The 23,539-nt window shown below is 40.6% G+C and overlaps 2 protein-coding genes across 3 annotated transcripts in view; one reads left to right on the top strand and one right to left on the bottom strand.

The window, feature by feature from the left end:
* col22a1 (collagen, type XXII, alpha 1) overlaps positions 1 to 2,927 on the top strand; it is a 53,313-nt gene extending 50,386 nt beyond the window's left edge. For both annotated transcript variants that reach the window (XM_035182126.2, XM_035182125.2), the window contains one exon: positions 39 to 2,927. In XM_035182126.2, the coding sequence (XP_035038017.1) occupies positions 39 to 232 (194 nt within the window). In that variant the 3' untranslated portion in view covers positions 233 to 2,927. The remainder of the gene's footprint in view (positions 1 to 38) is intronic.
* A 209-nt stretch (positions 2,928 to 3,136) lies between these two features.
* Positions 3,137 to 23,081, bottom strand: LOC118124360 (collagen alpha-3(IX) chain). The gene is made up of 37 exons (XM_035182034.2): positions 23,018 to 23,081; positions 21,472 to 21,543; positions 20,445 to 20,574; positions 18,531 to 18,927; positions 18,102 to 18,182; positions 15,933 to 15,950; positions 15,445 to 15,534; positions 15,293 to 15,328; positions 13,305 to 13,376; positions 13,036 to 13,080; positions 12,898 to 12,933; positions 12,774 to 12,797; positions 12,610 to 12,663; positions 12,016 to 12,087; positions 11,423 to 11,461; positions 11,157 to 11,213; positions 10,573 to 10,626; positions 10,256 to 10,309; positions 10,084 to 10,137; positions 9,884 to 9,937; positions 9,704 to 9,757; positions 9,550 to 9,603; positions 9,402 to 9,455; positions 8,380 to 8,433; positions 7,775 to 7,819; positions 7,560 to 7,613; positions 7,409 to 7,462; positions 7,077 to 7,130; positions 6,813 to 6,884; positions 6,669 to 6,704; positions 6,533 to 6,577; positions 6,394 to 6,426; positions 6,011 to 6,157; positions 5,092 to 5,146; positions 4,770 to 4,964; positions 4,195 to 4,281; positions 3,137 to 4,032 (listed from the first exon to the last, which is right to left on the bottom strand). The coding sequence occupies exons 1-37, from the start codon at positions 23,079 to 23,081 to the stop codon at positions 3,830 to 3,832; spliced, it is 2,799 nt and encodes a 932-aa protein (XP_035037925.2). The 3' UTR covers positions 3,137 to 3,829.
* Positions 23,082 to 23,539: the final 458 nt, after the last annotated feature.

The following is a 23,539-nucleotide window of genomic DNA, read 5'->3' as shown; positions in this document are numbered from 1 at the left end:
TGGTTTCACCTAGGCTCTAACTTGTCTCTCTGCTTTAGGTCCCGCCGGCCTACCTGGCTACGGTAAAGATGGAGGCCCAGGACAAGCGGGATCCCAAGGAGAACCTGGAAACCCCGGCCCCCACGGTCAGCCTGGACCTCCGGGTCCTACTGGCCAATGTGATCCCACCCAATGTGCCTATTACGCCAGCCTGGCACATAGACCCCACACCAAAAACGTCAAGGGGAATTAAAAAAGAAGAGACACACAGAGCATGAAGTCCAGCTGTATTTATGAACTTGCGGTTGTGTCATTCCGAATCAAGAACTTTTCCTTTTTCAAGATAACCTCAGTACGGAGGGCTGAAGCAATATGTGCTGCCGGTCAGATTCTTTGTTTTGTTTGTTTTTGGTATGAAGGGTGGAACAGACGGATTGAGCATCGGGGACTTTTTAAGATTTAATAATGGGGTAAAGAGGGCAGCTAAACAGTTTTTTGCTTCCTGTAAAATATATAGGGAGATAACAAGGATGACGCACTTCCCCCCTTTTGAACGCCTCCCATCGTGGGTAAAGATTTGGAATCCTGATATTGTATCTTTCATCAGTAATTATCACAAAACGTACAGCCGGGCTTTTTTCTCGCTGGAATATCTCATTATCACTGCCTTTTTTTTGTTTTTTTTCTGCCTCACACCATTTTGCATCCAAAGCCCACACTTTCGCTAAATTGATATTGTGTTGAGGATCTTCTATCAGTCTGTTGGTAACGACTCAGTCAAGGGGGGGGTGGGGACGGACGGACGGACGGACGGCGTAAGGCACAATCTCAAATACCACTAGTGATTTTGTGTAGGAGGAGTGTTAATGAGTTAGTGTGGAGAGCGATGAATGACCACATTTGTCCACTTCTTGCCTCCTGACCATTAGCAGTGTTCGTATATGGACCTTGTTTTGGGTCACAGTTGCACCAAAGAACAGCCAGTTAAATATAATAACTTTCAGAGAAATCCACTTTTAAATGAATATACATTTTTGCTTGATTTATTGAAGACAACAGCTCTGATGTATTTAAACGGACATGTAACAAGATGTCAAGAAGTGAGATTAAACTGGAGGCAGTGAAAATAACCTGTCACAATCCTTAAATTGGCAATGTTCTTTCAAGCCTTTGGAGAGATTTGAAGGATTTCTTTCCCTAATTTGTTATCGACCCCCCCAAAAAAAAAAAACTGTATCCAAATATCAAATTTGATAAAATGGCATGTATGCATAAGTCATGCAGTATATGCCATGTAATAATTTGTTCAGCCACAGTAATTCTTATTAAACCCAGAGGTTAAGACAGGAAGAAATGCCATCGTCAGATTTGTACTGTTTAATGAAGTGTCTCTGGCCATTCTCTGTTCGAGGTGTGCATTGACTTGAGCAGTGAACGGCTTTTAGGAGGTGGTATAATTGCAGCCTTTGTTCACCTTTCTTGAAAAGCTGTTTGTTTCACTCTGTTTTCTCTGAATGTGTCACTTCCTTTTTGTTCACTGAGGCTTATTAAGTGCCTACGCTGTGGCAGGGGCCCGGGCAACTCGGCCTCGCTCTGAAAAGACATTTCTTTTTTCTTTTTCGTTCCCTGGGACCTAAAATTAGAGAGTTGCTTCCCTGCATCCCGATGACCAGAGCATTGTGGTGACCATTTGAAAGATGTTTTGCCTCACGTCCCTCACGGACCAATTAAACTTCTCGCCAACCTCGACCATGGTAGTCATTGAGAATATATTAAATAGCCTCCACAAAGGTTATCACATTTGTCTACCCTTCAGAAACATGAAGAAACACATAAATAGCAACAAGAGCATAATGGAAGTGGTTCAATTTTGAGGAAGACATCATAGACATTTTCACATCTTGCTCAGGTTATTCAATAAATAATCTCAACCTCATTTTGAAAATGATGATCAGTATTTCTTAGCCATCTTAAATGAGAAATGCTGAATTCATAAGTGAAAAAACATGCCTTCAAGTTTTTTTGTGTCTGATTATGTGTCCACAGCCTCATGGTCTGGTATGACTAATAGCTTCTGATGGCTAATATTTGCTAATGTTGGCAAAAGGTTAAAGTTGAAATTCTCCTGCAATAATAATCGGCTAATTTTAAACGAGAGCAAACATATGAATTGAAAAAGTGTTTTCACAGTTAATTCATGACCATGTCATAAACACCCCGCAGGTTGGACCTACTAGCTTGCATTAATACTTAAATGCTTTCCTTCTAAGAAACATCAACTCACAACAGATGAGTATTTTTCTCATTTTTCGACAAACTTCACCGCTGACCAACCAATATAATGATTTTTCTTAGGCCTTTTTAAAGGAGCTCCACTACATTGTCAATTGTTTGTATCTACAGTGTGTTATGGCTCCTTTTAATGTCAGTGGTAGGGAGCAGCTTTAAACGCAGTGAAGTTCAAATAAATGTACAGTATTTGTAGAAATTTGGTCAGAGAACGTGAGATTGGAAAACCTGCTCTTTGAGCCATGCTATCTAATATCTGTCAGCGGCTTCTGTCAGTGGTTTACTATTTAACAATCCAACCGTATCAGTATTGCTATTTCGTGTTTCTGATTTGTAAATGCTTTTCAATAGTCTTTGTTACAGCATGGGGTAGTAGGTTGCTGCACAAAGACCAATATTTTGTAATGCTTATAGTCCATTCATCTTTCAATATTCAACTTGGCTTTTTTGCTGATAGATTTTTTTATGTTGATAAATTATTCACAATCTGAATCGATACAAGTGTTTCAAAGCATTAACAAAATATTATGAACTTGTTTTCCCATTTTCCTCCTGACAAATTGGTGCTAAGATATTTTAAATGAGTAGCATATTGTAAGTATTGGAAAGACAGATGTACTGTACTGTATAATAAAGAATGGAACAGATTCATTTTATAATTCAGGCTTTGCTGTGGTTCTTCAGTTAGTGATTGTACCATTTTTGACATAACTCTGCGACCACTTCAATCCTGGTTTGAAGATTATAACTTTACCGATATGCTAAACTACCATGAAATGGAGATCTCATCAAACAGCAGCAGCTCTAAGAAAGGTGGAGTTCCAGTCAAAGATTTTAATTCAGTAATATCCAAAACATATCACTTTATTACAATGTTTGAAGAAAAAAAACCAATATGATAAAATCAGATGAAATGAATTCATGATCCTTGATTGAGAATGATATTGTTGCAGATGTCAGCTCAAGTTGTCATGTGCACACTTGCTCTTGTGAAATCATCTTCAAACATGACATAACTTTTTGTTCCACTTCACCTTATTCTGTTACTAACTGGCTCATGATTGCAATGAGAATAAGTGGGTCAAAATGGCACCTGATATGCTGACAGCTGGGGTTAAAGTAATTTCCTCTCTGAGCTTATTTAAGAAATGAAAATGCATAAGTGGAAAACAGAGATCTAGCTTTTTTTTTATCTGACAACCTGCTCATATTGTTTTGATGAATGCTCTTAATGAAAGCCAGATGTCTGCAGCTGTAATCGGGCATTTGTTGGGCCTGCAGGCCCGTCGTTAGTTGGAAGACTTTGCTTTGGCATCAGTAGCAGCTATCTGTGAATACGCACCACCAGATAAGCTTTCTCTAAAATCACAAACAAGTTAAAACATCTATACAGTATTCTACATTTGTGTATTGTCTCTGTTTTCGGTTGTGTCTCTTAGATCCATGGTTCACGCGGGGACATGTGAGGACTCCCACAGATCACCACGGCTGACTTCTGAGAAGCCCTTAAACTTGGTCACGACAGGATGAGATCTGGAATGCGTCATTGAGTTGCGACGTCTCACGGGTTTTTGTAGCTGGCAGATTTCTTGCCACTGACCATATAGTGAGGTGGAATTCGGCTTATACAGGTTGATGGGTCACAAAGGCCGGGCTGTCCTGAGGGTCCCCTTGGACCAGATGTTCCTGGGACACCGGGACTCCCACTCTCACCACGTTCGCCATTTTTGCCATCTGTGCCAATGCCGGGGGCACCTGGTGCACCTGAGGTGAAAAATGATTGTATCAGTAGTGTACTATGAAGTATTACGTTGACAGAACAAAATCAAAACCATTCCCCTTTTGAGAAATATGTGTCTAGATATTTTGAAGACCCAAGCTTTTCTCTGAGCAGATACATAAGTGATGACAAGAGTCCAGTCTTACCTGGTGCACCGGGTGCACCTGAGCTGCCTTTGACTCCTACTCCATCCTCTCCCTTGTCTCCCTTGTCTCCCATTTCTCCAGCATCACCTTACGAAGAGAAGAGCACATAGAAGACACACACATTAATGCTGAGATGAAATGGAGAGGCATGTTGTTCTCACACCTATGGGGACATAATTAGGTAATGTAATGGATCCACTCTAATACAGCCTTGTTTGGGGATGCATTGATTGTATGATGTTAAACACGGGTGAATCCCTTCTATCCACTGAGCGTTGCACATTACTTCCATCAGTGTGAAGTGTGAGTGCCAGAACCCACAGCCTTCTTTTCTCTAATGACTTCATTCAATTTATGGTCTCTACGGCCACTTTAAAATAAAGCAAGAGCAAAAGGTTATCACAGCAGCACAGCGTCTTTATCACTGTGCTGGTGAAACACATACAGAATTTAGAAACCACTTACAGTGAGGCTTTTCTAAAGTTGCTGAAGCCAGCAGCTTTTGTTATCTCAGTACTGGCTTTGAAGGAGTTCGGTATTTAATCATGGAGATTTGGTCTGAAAATCTTACTGACCTTTCTTGCCTGGTATGCCTGGAAGTCCAAAGTAGCCTGGATGACCTTTAGGACCCGAGGGTCCTGGAGCTCCTGCTGCTCCTGCTGCTCCGGCTGGTCCTTCGGGGCCAGCAGGTCCTGCTGGTCCAGGGGTACCAGCGGCTCCAAGGGCTGCTGGCTTCTGCAGAAGCTCTTTCCTAAACTCTGCCAATTGTTCTGAATGGACAATGGACAAACTCAATTAAAACAAAAAGCATTTTGCAGTATTAACTCATAATAATATGGTGTTATATTTAGTTAAATATGATATATATATAACCAGATCAGATTAATTTGAACAAACCTTCTACAACGGCTGAGCACATTTCCCGAAGCTTCTCGTCGGTCACCTTTGGGCCCTGTGAACTCATGAACATGAAGACTTACATTCTGTAAACCCAGGCTCTATGAGCACAGGCATATCACTCATGAATTAGACGAATACACAAACTGAATCAATTGGCATAGAATCTTATCGAGTAGATCCTCCCCGGCTCAACATATCCCATGATTCATTGCACTTCTGGGACAAAAAGATAATGGCGGCAGCAAGCGAGGCGAAAACATCAAAATAATTTATTTTTAACTGTAAGTACTCAATCAAACGGCTACAGGTACAGTAAAGGTGTGAAAACATCTTTTCAACATTTTTAATCAACCAAAGGATATGTAACAAACTTACATAGACATGTATTGAACCTGTCCATGTAAATTTTCTTGAAAAGCGCCTGTTGTTGCCAGTGAGAAGAGACCAGTCACAAGCACAAATCAGACAGTTAAGGCCAAAACACCTGCTTCTGTTTACTAATTGGAGTTAAATAAGTAAAGTTGAGGCTGATGGGAATGTCATGTTTTTCAAAGTACTCGGTCGAAAAACTGTGCTGAGTAAATTCAAATTTGTAATGAAAAGTCAGGAAATAAAAAAATGCTAACCTCCTCCAGTGGAGCGAGAGAAGAAGTGGGTAGATTATCAAAGTCACTGTTATATAATCGTGGAATCATAAATTTCTTCATGAAATTCAAATGCAGTTCAACTATTAGTATTATTACAACTGACACTCCGAAATGAACATCCTAAAGAATTTGACAATGCACAACTGCACTCATTTTTTTCAACTACATGAATAGTTCATATCATCAACTTTCCAGCTTTTCATTAGAGGACTAACACTAGAGAGTGGATAGTTTGTACATTCTCTCTACTGGCAAATGCTAACACTTACAGGTACACCTCTGGGACCTGGTGTTCCAGCATGGCCTGGTTCTCCGTCCAGCCCTCTGGCTCCCATTGGACCAGCCAAACCCTCGTGGCCCGTCTGACCTGGTCGGCCATCGATCCCTGATGCTCCTCTCTGGCCTTGCTCTCCACGCTTATGTTGAAAAAAACAAATCATTACCAGCCAACTCTGACAGAGGACACGGCAGCTATACGGCCATTCAAGTACTTGTTTCCTATATGTGTCAAGACGAGTGGGTCAAAAGATCAGCTAGTTTACGTTATGATATTCATACAGAATAAAAGTCCAAATAGCAGGTTACAGCACAATAGTGGGATTATCAGTTCAGAAACTAAGGTGTATGTTGAGGTACAATGGATTCATAATACCTCTCCTCTGATTCCAGGAACACCAGGAGGGCCCTGCAACAGACAAAGATGTCATGACCTCATTCAAATCTTTTCAAGTCGACACGATGGTTGTCGCAATTTCAACAGAAAGAAAAAAGACAAAACTTGGTCTGCATACCTGGTCTCCCTTCACCCCGGAATCTCCTGCCATCCCTGTGTCACCCTGTTCATGCAAGTACAACATGGTGAGTGTTGAAAAAGCCCTAGAAGGTCATTCACAGATACATTTTAACAGAGGTTATAATAGTTCTTACCTGACTTCCATTTGGTCCCATAGGTCCCATTGGTCCCTAGAGACGATATAGGTGGAAATAAAATCATTAAGTACTCTCCTGCACTTGCAGACTCTCATCATAATCAATGTTTTAAAGTAAAAGAGGTGAAAAAATAATTCTGACCTGATCTCCTTTGAATCCAGTATGACCCTTTATTCCCTTGGCACCAGTCTCACCTTTATCTCCTTTGTCTCCCTGGAAAAACAACATTTGAATTTTGTATTTATCCATTCTACGCATTATGTTTTTGAAATGTTGGTAATACTGTTCTATAATTTATCTTGATGTCATCATGAGCTGCTTTGTAAAGCATCAATACTCTGAATAATGTTTCATATTATTTTACTTGTAAGTTTAACGACATTTTTGATAATAATAACATCTCACCTCGATTCCCGGAGGACCTGTAGGCCCCACTGGCCCTTGTTTTCCTGTTCCACCCTGGAAAATGATTACATAGTTAACATCAGGTTAGATACAGTTCAATCATGCAATTAATCAATCAATCAAATTGTATTTGTACATCCATCAAATCACAGTTTGCCTCATAGGGCTTAACAAGGTGTGACATCTCTGCCCTTAACCCTCAGCAAGAGTGAGGATGATCATTAATGCACAACGGCTTTAACGGCATTAGATACAGAAATCAAAACGAAAACATGAACTAGAAACTAGAAATTGTCTACAGATAAATAAATGGAGAGTAAATGTTAACTCACAGTTGCTCCTTTATCTCCTGTTTTTCCATCTTCTCCATCATTGCCAGTCTCACCCTATTTGGAAAGAAATTAGTCTTAATGTTTCCGTAAAACTTTATTGCATCAAAACAGCTCAACAGATGAATATGAAGGCTTGATGGTGTAATCGTACAATCTTTCCAGGAAGTCCAACTGGTCCGCCGGGTCCCTCATCACCAGTATCACCCTGAAACCACCAAAGAAAGTATGTAAGTGAAATACTCAAATTCTCGTTTTTTAATCAGCTCAAACCCTCAGCTTGAGAGTTCTACTGAAGCTGACTGCAGCAATACAATTTTGGGTTTACTCCATGGACATGCCTCATAAAATAGAAGATGATCCAATTACCTTTTCACCAGAGGGTCCGACTACTCCCTGCTTCCCTGGCAGTCCCTGGGAAAAAACAATACATAACATGAACATGAATGTGTCACTGCAGCTACACCCTTCAGTGCAGTGTAAGAGCAAGGTCAGGAAGGTGACATTAAAAGATAAAAAATAAAAAAATGTAATAAAAAAAGGCCCAATCTTCTCTTATTTAAGCTTCTTAATGAGAGAATGTGCTGCTTTTCTTGAGCTTGTAAAACATTCAATTGAAAATCTGATGCTTGTTTGTAATTTGAAGGCATACGCATGCAATCTGAGAAACTGAGGATGAAATTTATTCATTTTTTAATTTAATATAATTGAATCAGCGTTACAATTATGAGTATTATGACATATAAATACAATTCATGCCAACTTCCAAGTCGGAAAACTGGGAATCTCTGACATTTCTGAAAGATCCAACAGATCTGACTTAAGATAAACATAGATACCTCACATTAGCCAGTTAAATTAAACTCTAGCTTAATGGAATTGATTAATTATTTTGAATAAAAATATATAGTCCAAAGTCATAATTAGCAGCATGACATGATAAGTTATATCAAAATGAAGGATGTTGGACTTACGGGAATACCCACAATCCCCCTGACACCAACAGATCCAGGGGTTCCAGACTCTCCCTGTGGAGCAGATTGGCAGGTTATGCATGAACACGTGTGTGTGTGTGTGTGTGTGTGTGTGTGTGTGTGTGTGTGTGTGTGTGTGTGTGTGTGTGTGTGTGTGTGTGTGTGTGTGTGTGTGTGTACAAGCCGTACATATGGGATTGATAGTAAATGTGACAGTAGCAGAAGCATATGAATTGGTCAAACATCAGCAGCAAGTAACCCAACAAAACCTATCCAAAGTTAGCATTAGCCACCAAATGCTACTGGTCATACCAGACCATAGACAGTATAAAGATGGACAACATGACCCTCTCCCCAAAACTCAAGCCAGTGTGTCTTGATCGCCACCTGGTGGCTGGCTGCAGTATAGATTGTATATCCAAACTCCTCTGTGTTAGTGGACGGGACATGGACCAAAAGGCAAATTACACGTCAAATACATTTTTCTCAAAGATGGTTTGTGCCATTTTAGGTAGCCAATGTTTGTTCAAGTTATCATCTTTCTGATACATCTGGTTTTATTTACTTGATTGCTGCTATGAAAACAGACTGATTAACAGCTGAGACTGACTCATGATTGGTCGATAGCGTATCGACAGGATCTCGCTAACTGCGGGTCCATCCCCTGATCACTGCTGCGAAGACTCTGGCTCCACATGCGCAATATCTGGATAGTGGGAGGAGGTGGAACTGCGTCGTCCATCTATACTGTACTATCTGTGTACCAGACCGAGAAAGGCAGTGTGCCTGTATGAGTGTTTTGAACTTAGCAAGGGTGTTAGAATAAGAAATATTTATGTATACATTTTTTGGTTCATTGATGATTTTCTTCAATTTAAGCAACTTTCTAAGTTTAAAAGTAGCTTAAAAAAATAACATTAATGTTTCAAATGAAAATATTAATCCTTTAAACAGTAATTTCACTTCAATGTGCTTTTGGATTTTGCTAAAGCCACCTCTGGCTGTTTAAAATCGTAAGTTACCTTAGCGCCATCAGATCCAGAGAGTCCATTTAAGCCATCTTTGCCAGGCTCTCCCTGTAATGTCACATTAAACAGTTATAACCCATTCACATTCTAAACAATGGTGTTGTAAAGAATGAATGAGCAACAACGTTGCCAGCATACTTACAACTTCTCCTTTTCCCCCTGAAGGTCCCTGCTCTCCCTGCCCTCCCACAGCTCCCTATTGAAAGTCAAAGCACCGTTATTCATCCGAAAACTGTGTTTTTAGGTAAAATGTTTTTGGACACAATCCAGAATCTAAAGTGAGGTGTAAGACTCACATCATCACCCTTGGTCCCTGGCAAACCCTGACGTCCACGGATTCCCTCCACACCCTGAGAGAAGGGGTTGAATTATATGATTATTTGTAAAGTTAGACTCATACATTCTGCCCCTTTACTGTTACAGTAAATGCAAAAGAGTGAGGACATAGAACTAATCAAAATAAGACAGGAGCTTACAGGAGCTCCAGGCGGGCCTGTAGGTCCTGGGACACCATTGAAACCAGGAGGACCCTACAAACAAAAAGGCAGTATTTATCCCCCAGCACAATGTTTGAATATGCTATAATATATTACACCCATGGCCATGCTCTATGTATTTTAATATTTTGGAGAATTCTATTAAATATATATTAAAATACAATTTAAATCTAACTTACTCTGTCTCCCTTCTCTCCAGCATTTCCAGGGAATCCAATGGGCCCTCGTTGACCCTACAAAGACAAAAGAGCATTTATAATTTTATATAAATGTTTTAATTCATATTCTCCTCATAAAGCCTCATACAGTACTGTAATAATACAATGTACTGCACAGAATAAGTTCCCTTACATCATCTCCCATGCGACCTGGTGTCCCCTGAGGACCACTTGCTCCACCTTCTCCCTGTGGAAAAAACAAATAGGAACAATTTAATCAAATTCACGAAGAGAGATAATCACACTAACCTGTTTACAGGCTACAATCAAATCAGTTACTGTATGTACAAGTGGCTTTTGGCATCCTCTCGTTCTATACATGTGACCTGTTGGTCATTTAGTGATGCAGAGACACTGCATTTTGTCAAATGTCAAGTTAGATGAGCAGTTAATTGTAATATAATCCTTCTTATGCTGAAAAGAGGTTTCTGTTTTCACTGACTCACGTACCTTCTCTCCAGGGGTTCCGTCTTTTCCAGGTTCACCATCCAAACCTTTGTTACCCTTAAGGCGACAATGAATTTGATCAACAATTTTGTAAAACTTTCAACAAATGTGTTAGACTTCATCTTATTGCATTGGTTATGGTTGTTTTTTTCAATCAATTGTAAAGGAAAAAGCCTACATGTACACCAGAGGTTTCCCTCATACAGTCACAGATAGAGTAGAATATACATTTGAAAAAGTTTCATATCTTCAAGGCTTCTCCTTTTTATTACAGTAATAAATATACATTTATATAAAAATAATATAAGTCTATGGTTATGCTTGCAGCTACTTAGGGCTGTACTGAGGTGTGGTAGAACAATAACTAGTTAGGAAACGCCCTCTCACTTTGTCCATGTTTATATACAGTCTGTACTCTGAATACCAAAATTATCTCAAACAAATGGGCAGAGGTGAAAACTGAAAACTGGGCCCTCAAACTGAAACAGCAGCATTATCTGCAGCAGCGGGTGTAAAAGTATGGTGGGCTACAAAAAAACTTTTTAAAATCTAGTGAGAATGTAGTGTTGTTCTTTTTACTGCTTCACCTTCAGCCCTGGTAGTCCAGCCATCCCCCGAGGTCCAGCAGGACAGGCAGCAGGACACTACAAACACACAGGGACAGGACAGAAGTGAGACATGGCACTAAGCTGACAGCCAGATGCTCAACAAGCATGCAGGTGGCGGCTGCTGCTGCTGCCACACAGTCTCTTGACCGCCAATGACTCATTCGGATAAGAAATTCACTGTCCCCAATCCAATTGCCATGCATCCAGGAAACATTTGGCAGTGTGTAAGACAGTAAAACACTCACAGGTTCCCCAGTCCCCTCATTGCTGGCACCAGGCGGTCCCTAAAACACAACAGAGTGACATGGAAAACAGTTCACCACAGCAGAGAGTCCCAGAGAGGTGATGTGAAAAGTCACTGCAGCATCCAACACCATCAGAAACTCAAGATTTGACACGGATACAGGAGACCAAGAAGAAATGTCAGTGTCCAAATAGAGAAATTAGTATGAGGGCTGTTGAGGTTACACCTCGACGGCAGGTGATCAATATACAGATTGTGGCTGATATTGAGCTTTAATTAAAAGATATGCAGATACTGATCATTTAGCTTTGTCAACTGTGGCACAATGGAACACTGTAGTTCTTTTTTCTTACCATAACAGGGTGTAGGGAGTGATTTATTATTTGAATGACTTTAGATTGTTTTAAAATCTGGTTACACTGTGCAATGCTTCTGCCATGAAATGTGTTTCATTCAAACTGTGACATAAGCAAATGTAGATAATTCCAAATATCTGTATCTGCATAAGGCTTCTTAAAACCCTGATGGATGAAAACATGGAAAATAATAGGAAAATAAATAGTCAACAAAACACAGGTTAAATCAGGTTCTTACCACAGGCCCTGGCAGACCAGGAGTGCCAGGAGGCCCCGGGGTCCCTTGTCCCCCTCTGGGTCCAGCTGGACCCTGCCAGTACAAGAAGTGTTATCAGAACATTTGATATCAAACACAAACAGACACAAAATATCTTCAAAATATCAACCTGTTTTATTTGAAATTAGATATAAGATAGAATTTCTTTTGGACTGACAGAATATTATAAATACATTCAAGAATCAGTACACTATAGTACAATACAGTCAATGTCAGAGCTCAGTGTGACCTCGGCTAGATTAACATCTTTTTTGGTCCAGATTATACAAGTTGATGCATGCAGGCATCTTTATAGTACTCATACTTAAAAGACCTCAGGTTAATGTTTAACAATATATTATATTTTATTTTATCACATCCAAGGAGGTAGTAATAACAGTTGTAAAAAATATGTATGTAATTATATTACTGTGCATTTGTCTCTGAAAAATTAACATATACTCATGTAAAGTACAAGGATGTCAAAATTGTACTACTAGTATTGCTCTACACATCTCACTATTTTAAATTTTCTACATTTATTTAAAAAAAATGAGGGATTTAATTCAGACTGACCTCAGGCCCGATATTTCCTTCATCTCCTGGGATTCCGGGTTTTCCTGCAGGTCCCTGTTACAAACACAAACACACACAGATACACACCCACAAGTTAGTATCGGTGAACATTAGTTGCTGTGTGTAAGTCTGAGAACAAGATAGAAGTTGTTGCAAACACGTACAGCAGGTCCTTTGCTTGTTGGGCCCTGTGAAACATAAGACAGAGTAAGATATATGTTAAATGTACTTATCTGCAGTTTACACTGTCATCTACATGCATGTTGCTTTATTCAGAGATGAACTTACAGGAGGACCGGCAGGTCCAGGAAAACCTGGTAGACCCTGAAAGGAGAGAAATAAATCAGTAAAATTATAACTTTGTCCATTAACAGACTTTTTTTTAATCAACTGTCTGATTCTGAAATGATTGTGAAGTTTACTCACTCTCTCTCCCACAGACCCTCTGGGACCCATTGGACCAGAAAGACCCTGCAGACAGCAACCACACAGTCAAGTCAACATGTCATCATTTTACCCTCAAACACTCAAGCACACTATTAAACTCACTCAGTCTTACAAACACACACACACACACACACACACACACACACACACACACACACACACACACACACACACACACACACACACACACACACACACACAGTGGCAGATATTATGAAGAGTGTGTGTCAGTGAATGATGTTGCCTACATTGACTCCTGGAAGACCAGACAGGCCTCTCTGCCCGGGAAGACCGATCTCCCCCTGCTCCCCTTTGCTGCCCTGGGAAACAGACACAACAAGAATACAACAGCTTTATCTTCCTGAATCTCCCCCGCCCTGTTGCTAAGATACACAGAGGCAGTGACAGTTAACATTTAATCAATGGAAGGTGGGCCACTCTCATTGTTTCTAAGATCTGCATGAGGCTATGCAGAAAACAAATGGGCCAGACAAGAACACACAGAGACACCAGTGGACATGACATAATGCCTCCTGTTAACCCTCAGGTTCAGTCAGTGACAGGTGTTAATATATATAATTGCTGCTATATTATATTCCTGTGTATTTTTCCCCCTCTTACATTTGCATTTCCTGTTTTATTTTGTAACAATACTAACACTTCCTGTCCTTGTAGTTCCTGGTCTTTAGCCTCTTGACATACACACCTGTTACCTGTCTAGTCCTGCCCCTGTGCTTCCCCCAGAGAAACCCCTTAGTGTGTGCTCCTTTTCCACATTGTCTGCTGCCCTCATGTTCCCACGTGTTCTCGTGTGTTGACCCTTCCTTTACTTGGGTTTTGGCTGTTTGTCTTTTCTGGACTGATTCCCCGTCTATGACCAAATGGACAGTAAGTAAAGATGCTAACCTGTTTATCTAATCCCTGGGGCCTGTGCTACAAAGCAGGATCTGTGGTTATCAAGGTAGCTTCAGGTTTAAGTCTGGGTTTTATGAAGCTGGTTCACTTCTTAATGGGGTAAATCACCATGGTAACGTATGCTGAACTGCAAGTACAAGATAATAGATCAGAAACGATCAACACCCCAAATATTAACCAATCAGATCAATGGAACCCCACAGTCATCATTCTACGGGATCCTGACAAGGACAAAAGAGTTTACAGCAAAGTGATGAATTATAAAGAGCTATAGATATTTTTATTTTTATAGTTTTTACTGAACAATGTGACAATTTTAAAACAGAGCTTCAAACAGAGGGATATTTTATCACGCTGAATAAATGCATCACAACTGTTATTACTATATTTTTATTGATTTTGATCAACTTTATTTGATTATAGATTCTTTGATTCCTGACAAGGTTGATGCTTTAACTCTAGTTAGTCTATCTCTAGAACCTCAGAATAACATGAGGAGACCAATAATTAATGCGAATAAAAACAAAACACTCTTTTATTTTAGAAATTATCTACACATTAATATTTCTCGTCATTAATTAATTTGAACATTTCAGTTTGATTGACGTTTACATTACTCAAGCTTTAAACCATAAGGTAAAAATACTCACTCTGTAATAAAGCTAAATTCCTGTGTTTATTTAAAGTACATCTTAAGGCTGATTTTAAATCAAAAATAAATATTTTGAGTGATTTTTTTTTTAGTTGATCATATTGTTTACATTCAACTTTGTTGAATATTAATTTTCAATGTCACTGTGACTGAATGTTCCTGCAGCTTTTCTCATTATATCACATTAGACACTTTATTCATAGTTCTGACCATGTTGCATTTGATTCATCACTCTGTTCCACATGCTCTCGTAGCCAGATAGGTAAACTAAGGGTTAAAGGCCGACTAGAGCTGTAGTGTCATTTAAACTCTTGTAAAAAAACTTTTTAAAAACTTTTTTACCAAATATCTATAAAACATGTGCTTAAAACATGGCTTCATTCGAATTTATTTGTATTTAATAAATTGAAGTTCTAGCGATGGGGACTGAACTTTTTCCTATTCAACTAAAATGTGTCAGAATATTTTAAAAAGTGCAGGGATTGAGTCGTATAGTCTGGGACAAGTCTGTTTTGAACTTGTGTAATACTTGAGCACAAAGGGAATCCCTCCCCTGAGGTATGAGATAGCAAACAAACACAAAACTACAGTAAGTGCACAAAGAGACGGAGAATGCATCAAGAGGCTGCAAGCGTTTTCACAGTGAATCATTTAGCGCTTTATACTTACAGAAGTGCCGGGACTGCCAGTAGCTCCTGGAAGACCCTGGAGAGATGAATAAACAACAGAGTCAAAGACGGAGAAGTTGCATGTTGACTGAGACGGGTCTAACAAAGACATTTTGTAGAAAGAGATGCTGTGATCAGGGTGGAAACACTTACATCTCTTCCATCTCTGCCGTCTTCTCCCGGGTCCCCTCGGGGGCCCTCTGGGCCAGGGACTCCTGGGGGGCCTTGGACTGATTTGTCAGGCTAAGAAAGGAGACAGTCAGTAAACTAATGGGACACACGGAAAACTCCATTGAGAGAGAAATTATATATATACTTTAGGAAGATACAAATAAATGATAGCATTAATGCTTGTAAATGGAGCCTCTTCGAGTACATGTGCCCTTGATCAGCCTGCAGGCGATCAAGCTTCTAGTTGGTACCATTTCTTTTATATTATGAATGTCTCTGTGCTTAATTAATTTACAGTGTGAAATGGTGCATGAATGTATGTCTACACAAACCGGAAAAAAAGAACATCACCACCACCATGAATTAGATAAAGAACAAAGCATTGAGGCAATTAGGCAACCAAAGCACTGGAGTAGATTACTGGCTTCAAATCACAAAGCAAAAAGAAAGTAGAGTAGAAAAATAAATACCTCAGCATTGGCATACATCTGAAGAAGCAAGAGAAAGCAGATAAAGGGAGAGTTAGTGAAAGTAGTCACACCACCCTCACCATGAAGTGTCAGCAGAAGCGTACCTGTTCACGATCACAGTAGTGAGTATGTCATGCTGTCATTTGAATATACAGCCCACGGTTCCACCAGAACCCCCCCATGTTAGCCTGAATCTAATAGAGCGCACCAGGCCAAGAAATATCTCTGTCCACAGTGGGTGGAAAACTGTGAATCCTGATAAGTGTGACTGAATAAAAAAAAAACTCTCCACAGGAGATGCATTGGTACATAATGAGATGCCAGAGGGGCATTTTCATTATAGGCCACAAGTGTGTCTTAAAAGCAGAAATCTCACTGATTGTGCTAAAGACACATTGAAATGAAAGATAACATACGCCGGAAGCCTTACACTGCCTCGGATTATGTGTGTGTGTTTTCACGTGAGGATAACATTGTCCCAACTTCTCATAATAAATATGCAAATCAGTCTCTCTACCACCAAATAGTTTCTCACTGTTTTACAATTTGTTTACACTGCTGAATAATTCCTAACATCCCTAGAGCTGAAAGATTCCCAAAAAGCCAACATGATTGTAAGACTGCCCAATTATCGTTGATAATGGTGTCATTACTTTGAATGATAGAATGTGAGAAATCCCTGTTTGTTTGCAGGCACTTTAATCTCATGGACAATTTACCTTTAGAGAAATGGGACTTTACTAGTCCCCATTAAGACTGTGTTGTTGACATGAAATATACTAACGATTCAGAAAGTTGTACAATAACAAATAATATAAACCCAACATAATTTTGTTTAATCATGAAATCACTTTTCAGAGGCTACACTTTCTTTGATTGACAAATGCTTCCACCCAAATTGAAAATGTTTCACTTTGAAGTAAAAATATGCTTGTTCAGGGGTTGTGTGTTTCTTCAGCTGCTTTCAGACATGCACTGAACTCAAGGCACTGAACTCAGTGCACTGAACTGACCTTTTGTTGATACGGACTGACACCAGTGTCAATGTGTTGTAAACAAAAATCGTATACATTATGTCCTTACTCCTGCATGCCCTAAACAGATGCCACCCCTCGCCTGAACGATCCGGAGGATTTTGGGCGGTTGTGAAGGGGTCTGAGCGGAGAGGTTCGTGCTGTGTTCTTCCTATGAGAATGGAAAACTCTTGACAAAGTCTGAAACCTATTGCCAGACATTTTCCGGAGTGCATATCGGAAAACAGCTAACAGCTAACTAGAAGAAAGGGAGCATGAGTCAGCATAATTTTCTGCCTAGCTTATAGCAGCTAAAGTCTGCTGTACGGGTCAAATAAACAGTCAAGGAATACAATTTGCTTCACTTTCTATCTTAACTTGCTGAAGCTAACTGTTTAAGTTAAAGAGCCATATTTTCCCCTAGCCCCATATAGCTAGATAACGCTTAGCCTATACAAAATACAACTTGGCAACTTGCAAATTAGATAAATGTTTCATTTTTTCCTTGGACTACACTTGGTTCAGTTTGCTGTGTGTTCCTGCACAAAGGTGTACAAAACCACTTATAATAGTGTTAAACAGCAGGGGGCAGGTTTACACTCCTGTCAGCTGATAGTCAAGCAGCAACAGTAAATGAGCCTGAACCAGGGAGTTATTTCACTGCCATAATCTTCAGTATAGATGTAGCCTACTAACATGACTTGTGTACTTAAAGTCTGTATACTTAAATGAAAACCCAACCACAAAAATCTGCTACTATGCAAACTTTGTTTGGGTTTCTGATCCCACCCTTTTAATCACACTTCCTCTTGTTTGTTAAAGTTTGCATTAGGTTACAAGCTTTTGTGTTTTGGCTCCATGCACTGAGGTTTAGCACAAACAATGAGATCATGTCTGCCTAGATTGAACCACTGTTCTTTAAAGGAAACAACAACTCCAACCCGCAATTAAACAATTGAAAAACCTCTTCATTGACAGATTGTTTTTTTGATGAATTGTAACTTCTGGATGTAGAGGTATTTGTTTAATTTCTGCAGCGCTCCGTCTCAGCATTTCTGGCCTGTTTTTCTTTCAGCATGCTGGCGGCCCATATCAACCCGAATAAAACCACAAACCACAGCAGATGCTGAGCAGATCCGAGTCCTTGCTACTTTACCTCGGTGGCAGGCAGCTCACTGCAGCTCTCTCTCTGGGCTCTCTTTGGGTCGCAGTGAATCAACATCCACTGGAGCTCAAACTGAAAAGAGATGTTCCTGTTACTCTACAACTCTGCAATATGCAATCGCTTTCATGTGACATTGCACAGAATCTGGGAATGCTTCATCACAGTGCAGGTTCTTAGTAGTGTTGTATGGGTTGTCGAGCGTGATTTTCCATCAATGCGATTTTCTGCAGGGATTACTTTTTTTTCCACTGGAACCCAGCTGAGCAGCTTTGCTGTGACAGCAGCACTTTAGAATTATAGCGGAGCTCTGCACACATATAAACCTGAATGTGTTTGTTCACAGAGAGCACCATCAGAGAGGGCTCGTAAGGAAAGTCAGTGAATGTGAAATGCAACAGGCAATTCTCCATCCCTACTTACCACAACGGAGGCGTCAGGATCAGCATCCAGCCTGCCAATAAGAGTGTCTCCCTCTGTGTTGACGGGACCTTTGCCCTTGATGGGTTTCTGATCCACGGGCTGGCAGTCCACGTACAGAGTGACCTGGTCGCGCTCCACGCCGATCATCACCTTGTGCCACTTGGTGTTGAAGAGCACAGAGAGGCCGGGGAAGGTGACGGTCTGCAGGTAGCCGTCGGCGCCCATCAGGAAGTACTCCAGAGCCTGCTGGTCGCCATTCAGCCTCATTCCGGCTTGTTTGTTGCCGTCTTCATCCACTATTTGCCAGACGTTCCACACCTTGTTCACTGTGTTCTTGATCATGCGGAAGGTCACCATGAAGGAGTACTCGTCTGGGAAGCCACGAGGGAAGTTTAGCCTGGGAGAGGAAAGAAAAACAGGGCTGCAAATCAGCTGAGGTACCAGGGAAGAACATCCGAGTCCAGCAAGCCTGGATATTTTCACATTTTTATTGAGTGACACATTGAGGAAAAGCTCAAAAACATCTCTCACCAGTAAAGGTTATAACTCTCAATATATATTTTATGTCAAGCTTCAAATACAAAGATGGTGTAGGCTTTAAGGTAGCGACTCTATCACAAAGAAGATACTGTGAAAGCAGCTGCCTCAGTGCATAAATCACTGGTTCAATTACAGCATGCAGTCGTGGTTAGTATTCCCAGTCTGGTGCTTTCTGTGCTTTTAACAAGCCAGATCCTCAGTAGGTGGTACATTCATAGATGGGCGCTGCAGCCGGACTTTTACCATCTTGTAAACGATCAAGGTGAGGCAATAAAAACTGAGTTTCCTGTAACCCAGTAAAACAAATGAAGACCACTCTAGCTTTGCCTGAGGTGAGAGAGTCTGAAGTATGTGCTGCTTTTGCCCTGCAGAAGAAAAGCGAGGGAGTGCAGCCTAAGTAAGGATGGACTTCAAAGCTCAGACTGTGCCACTGGACTTAAATGAACATGTATTTACATTCAGAGTGACAGGCCAGAGTGGTGGAGATGCAGGGTGCCAGCGAGTTACATAACAGCTTCTAAGGGAAGCTGGCCTGCAGGAAAAGATTAGCCAAAACAGACTGGAGCAGACACACTGGGAAACACCAGAGACGTCCTTGGTTATGTAAAGATGTGAGGCCATTAACTCCATCACTCCGTCCATGAAACAATGTTTTGCATTCATGCTTTAAATAGAATTTCTTTAACTTGTGCAAAACACACAAAAATAAAGGGTGTGGCTGTACAATAATTATGTACAAAGTCTTCTACCTTTGCCTTTTGTTCCATTTGAAAAACATATTTTTGCCCTAAAACCAAATATTTATGATCGCTATTCATCTTGAAGCTGGTTAACATGGTTCCAGGTATAAAACTCTTTTTATATGGATTTTCAGTAAAGAAAATGAATAGAAAATATTTCTTCGTTCTAAACCTCGGCACTCTAGATCCATTTTTAGAATATTTCTTTTCCCCCAGGCCTACCAATCCAACTATGTTTCTACCACAACCTTTTAATCACAAACAAGGAAATATTATTCACAGGGGGGCCACCTTTTTTTATTTTGATCCTTTAGGGATTCCATACAACTCAAGATAAATCATTACCAAGATGCTTGCTGAAATACTTTGTGTCTCCTGACGTTACCTGAAAATACAACATGCTTTTCAACCTACTCACTCACTCACAAAAATACTTCTACTCTCACTTTGGTGTCTAAGAATCGACAAATAGGTTCAGACATGTTTGCCTCCACCAATTATATGCTGCTCGCCATGCAGTAACATCTGTGCCAGACCTGTAATAATGCAACACCTGCATCAGGAGACCAACGTGTGTATGTGTGTGTTATTGTTTTTATCGGCTTGCTTTTGAAACCCTCTTTACTGTACTTACATGGTTGGAATTTGGAAATTGGCCTCCCGGTCGAGGCGGTAGGCCACCTGGAGGGGAGTGGAGCCGTCCACCTTCCGCACGCCTTTCAGGGTGATCACATCCAGCTGGAACTGAGTGATCAGATCAAAACCTACAGGGGGAAATGTATGATGGAGAGTAAATTCGTCGTTGTATAGCGCCAAATCATAATATACTTTATCTCGAGGCACTTGAGGAACACGCTGGCCCACTTACTATGGTCATTTTCTTTTCCCCTTTCTGTCATTTGTGAAAACCGGGACCAGCCAGTCAAAGTTTAGAATATGATGTGTTATGGTACAGGTGTGTTTTTCCTTTTTGCATGTTCCAACACCTGTACCACAACACCTAAAATAGACAAGCATCACACTTTAAGTGGCGACAGGCTTATATTTAGAGGAAGGACTAACAATATTAGCATTAGGATTAGGAGTGTACACATTATCAGGGCGTTACTATACTGCATTCATCTTTTCAATTGTTATCAGGCTATTTTGTATGAATCATCACATAATTTTAATAATGTTTTGGTAAGTTGGGATGGTTTTTGAACATTTTGTCATGATTTGGTTAATGATCACAAAGTAAATGTTGAAATAACAAAATGGAGAAACACAATGATATGAATCATCCCATGGTAAACTAACAGATGTAAACTGACAACACAGAATGTGTGCAGATGTGTTGACGCACTTTAAAACAGTAACCCTAGCCCAGTGGTGAGCAATTACAATCTTGCTGAGTTTGAATTGTTCTGAGTAAAATTCTGTAAAGCTCAAGTGGAACATTTTATTTGCCTCATTTGAAATCTTAAGGTGTCTTGAGGCATTAGGCAGCCCACCCTGTGCAACTAATTAAACTCACCACCTCACTCCACACAGTCTATTTTCTCTTCTGAGAATTTCCAAGGTTTCAGCTTTGTGGTTTCTCCACCTCTGTGTGAATACAGCTCAGCTATAGATTATCATTCCCAAGTGTCCCCCCCCGGTTGCACTAAGGCGTCTTTTACCTGGAAGGTCATCTTGTCCGCCTCTCATTGGTGGGCAGACGGTATCACCATCCAGCCGATTGAGGTCGAGTTCTGATAGGACGAAACAAAAAGCGAATAATCTCGTTACGCTTGTTCTCCGCTGAATTCGACAAATGTAATATATTACCCATCAGTCCGGGGAGACAGACACAAGGGAAAAGCAAGGTCTTTAATGTCCGAGTGGATTAGCGTCACTGTGTGCTGCCTTGCATTTTTAATGCGAGTTTCCCTTCCAACGGTGTTTCACACATAAACACACTCAGAAAGACAAATCAACACAGTCTCTGAGATTCATAATGCAGAGCTTGTGATTCAAACATGTCTACAGAAATGGAAACATAATGCTGAGAAGCGGCTGGTGTTGCATGACTGACACCATATGTCATAAGAAACATTTACGAAGGTCAACATGGCAGCTGAGCCACTTGACTTTAATTTATGTGCATGATTTATCATGATGGAAGTCACCTTTGATTGAAACTGTAACTAGCATATCATTACACTTTCATTTGATTTCTGACTCCATCATTAATACTTATCAGTTGTTTGAATCTATAAAAATCTGTATTTTTTATGTTCATATGCTTTTTTTACTGAACAAAATAAGACTGGCTTAGTTTGTCATTCCTGTTTTGAATATATTAAATATATCTGTCAATTCTAGGTGGTCTAGCATTATGTACACATGGTGTTGGTACCAAGACATGCCCACGACACTGTCAATGGGATTTCTAATGGAGTGGAAAAATGAATTCCTGGTATTTGTCAGAAGAGGGCGCTACCCTTGAGTCGCTGTGAAGGGGAAAAGCCTCTCAAAGAAAAAAACTGCATGTAAGGAGCATTGTGACAGCCAGAGGGGCTCCCCAGTCAATAACCTGAGTCAGCTCGTTTGCAGTGAGCAGCGAGAACACAACACATCTGGAAGCTGTTCCCACATCCCACATAACTGCTGAGAAATGAGATAAAGTGGTGAGACGGTATTTATAGTCCCATATTTACAACCACTAAACACTTATCTGAGTGTGCATGTGGACCTCAAGTTGTAAAAAGTTACAGCCTGCCGCGGCATTACGCTCACAGAGCCGGTCATTAGTGCAACGAGCGGGAGACGAACCACAATCAAGAAGTCACGTGGTTGCATGTGTGCATTGACATTGAAGCGCGCTGTCACAAAGGGCTGCACCTACTGTATGTCGCACGCGCTGCTCATTGATTTATTGTGTTCCCAAACAACAGCGGGGAATGGGCGTGTTGTGATTATCAGAGGGGACGTTTAATCAGATTTGATCCTACAACACAGACCAGTACAGTGCGTCTGCTCTTTCTGGCCTTCGCCTTTCGCGGGCCCTGATAAATAGAACATCCTAGCAACAGTCAATAAGCGGGCGGTCACATTAACCTGGGTCCTCTCAGTCTGTGTTTACAAGACAAACAGATTCACAGTAATAGTGGTTCTCGTGCAACATACGGTACACCGGGTTTGGTGATGTGTTAGTGATTGTGCACTGCGCTGCAGGTGACTTACGTCCAAGTGCTGGAGCGAGGAGCAGGGAGAGCAGAGCCACACAGAAAGTGGGGCATGCCGCCATCGATAGATGCCATGGTCGCTTTCTGTTGGGGAATGATGGAGAAAATCAGTATTCAGTCATGCATCTTATTCTCTCTGACAGTTCCTTGTGTGTCTGGATCGATAAAACACGGGGATGAGATGAAGTGCTGTGCTCGTGACCTCGGCTCATCCTGGGCACTTGAAGAGAAGGAAAGAGTTTACACCGCTCCTTCAAAATGTGGTGGCTTTGCATGCCAGCAAATGGGATTTGACAGTAGATGCCGATTGGAGGTGAAACAATAGATTGACACATTTTTTAAGATTAGATTAGGTTTCTGATCCGTCAGTGCAGTTCCACATGGTGTATCTTGTACAAGTTAAGCTTTAAAGTTCTCTTTAGGTAAAAATAAAATTTAAAGCATGTTAACATGTCTCCCTTAGTTTACTTAGTCTCGCATGGCAGCGTTGCTACTCTGCAAGCGCACAGAACAACATTCA

The sequence above is a fragment of the Hippoglossus stenolepis genome, chromosome 17 (genome assembly GCF_022539355.2).
Source record: "Hippoglossus stenolepis isolate QCI-W04-F060 chromosome 17, HSTE1.2, whole genome shotgun sequence".
NCBI classification, from domain to species: domain Eukaryota; kingdom Metazoa; phylum Chordata; class Actinopteri; order Pleuronectiformes; family Pleuronectidae; genus Hippoglossus; species Hippoglossus stenolepis.
The sequence above is the reverse complement of the archived record's forward strand: the minus strand, read 5'-3'. Positions and strand labels throughout refer to the sequence as shown.

What these genes read in the sequence shown, in the direction of transcription:
- LOC118124360 (XM_035182034.2), bottom strand. Translation starts at nt 23,081, where the DNA reads ATGGCGGCATGCCCCACTTTCTGTGTGGCTCTGCTCTCCCTGCTCCTC. An exon ending in CAGGTCGCATGGGAGATGAT is followed by an intron (nt 10,138 to 10,255) that starts GTAAGGGAACTT and finishes TTGTCTTTGTAG; the next exon opens with GGTCAACGAGGGCCCATTGG. An exon ending in GGGGGATTGTGGGTATTCCC is followed by an intron (nt 7,820 to 8,379) that starts GTAAGTCCAACA and finishes GTTTTTTCCCAG; the next exon opens with GGACTGCCAGGGAAGCAGGG.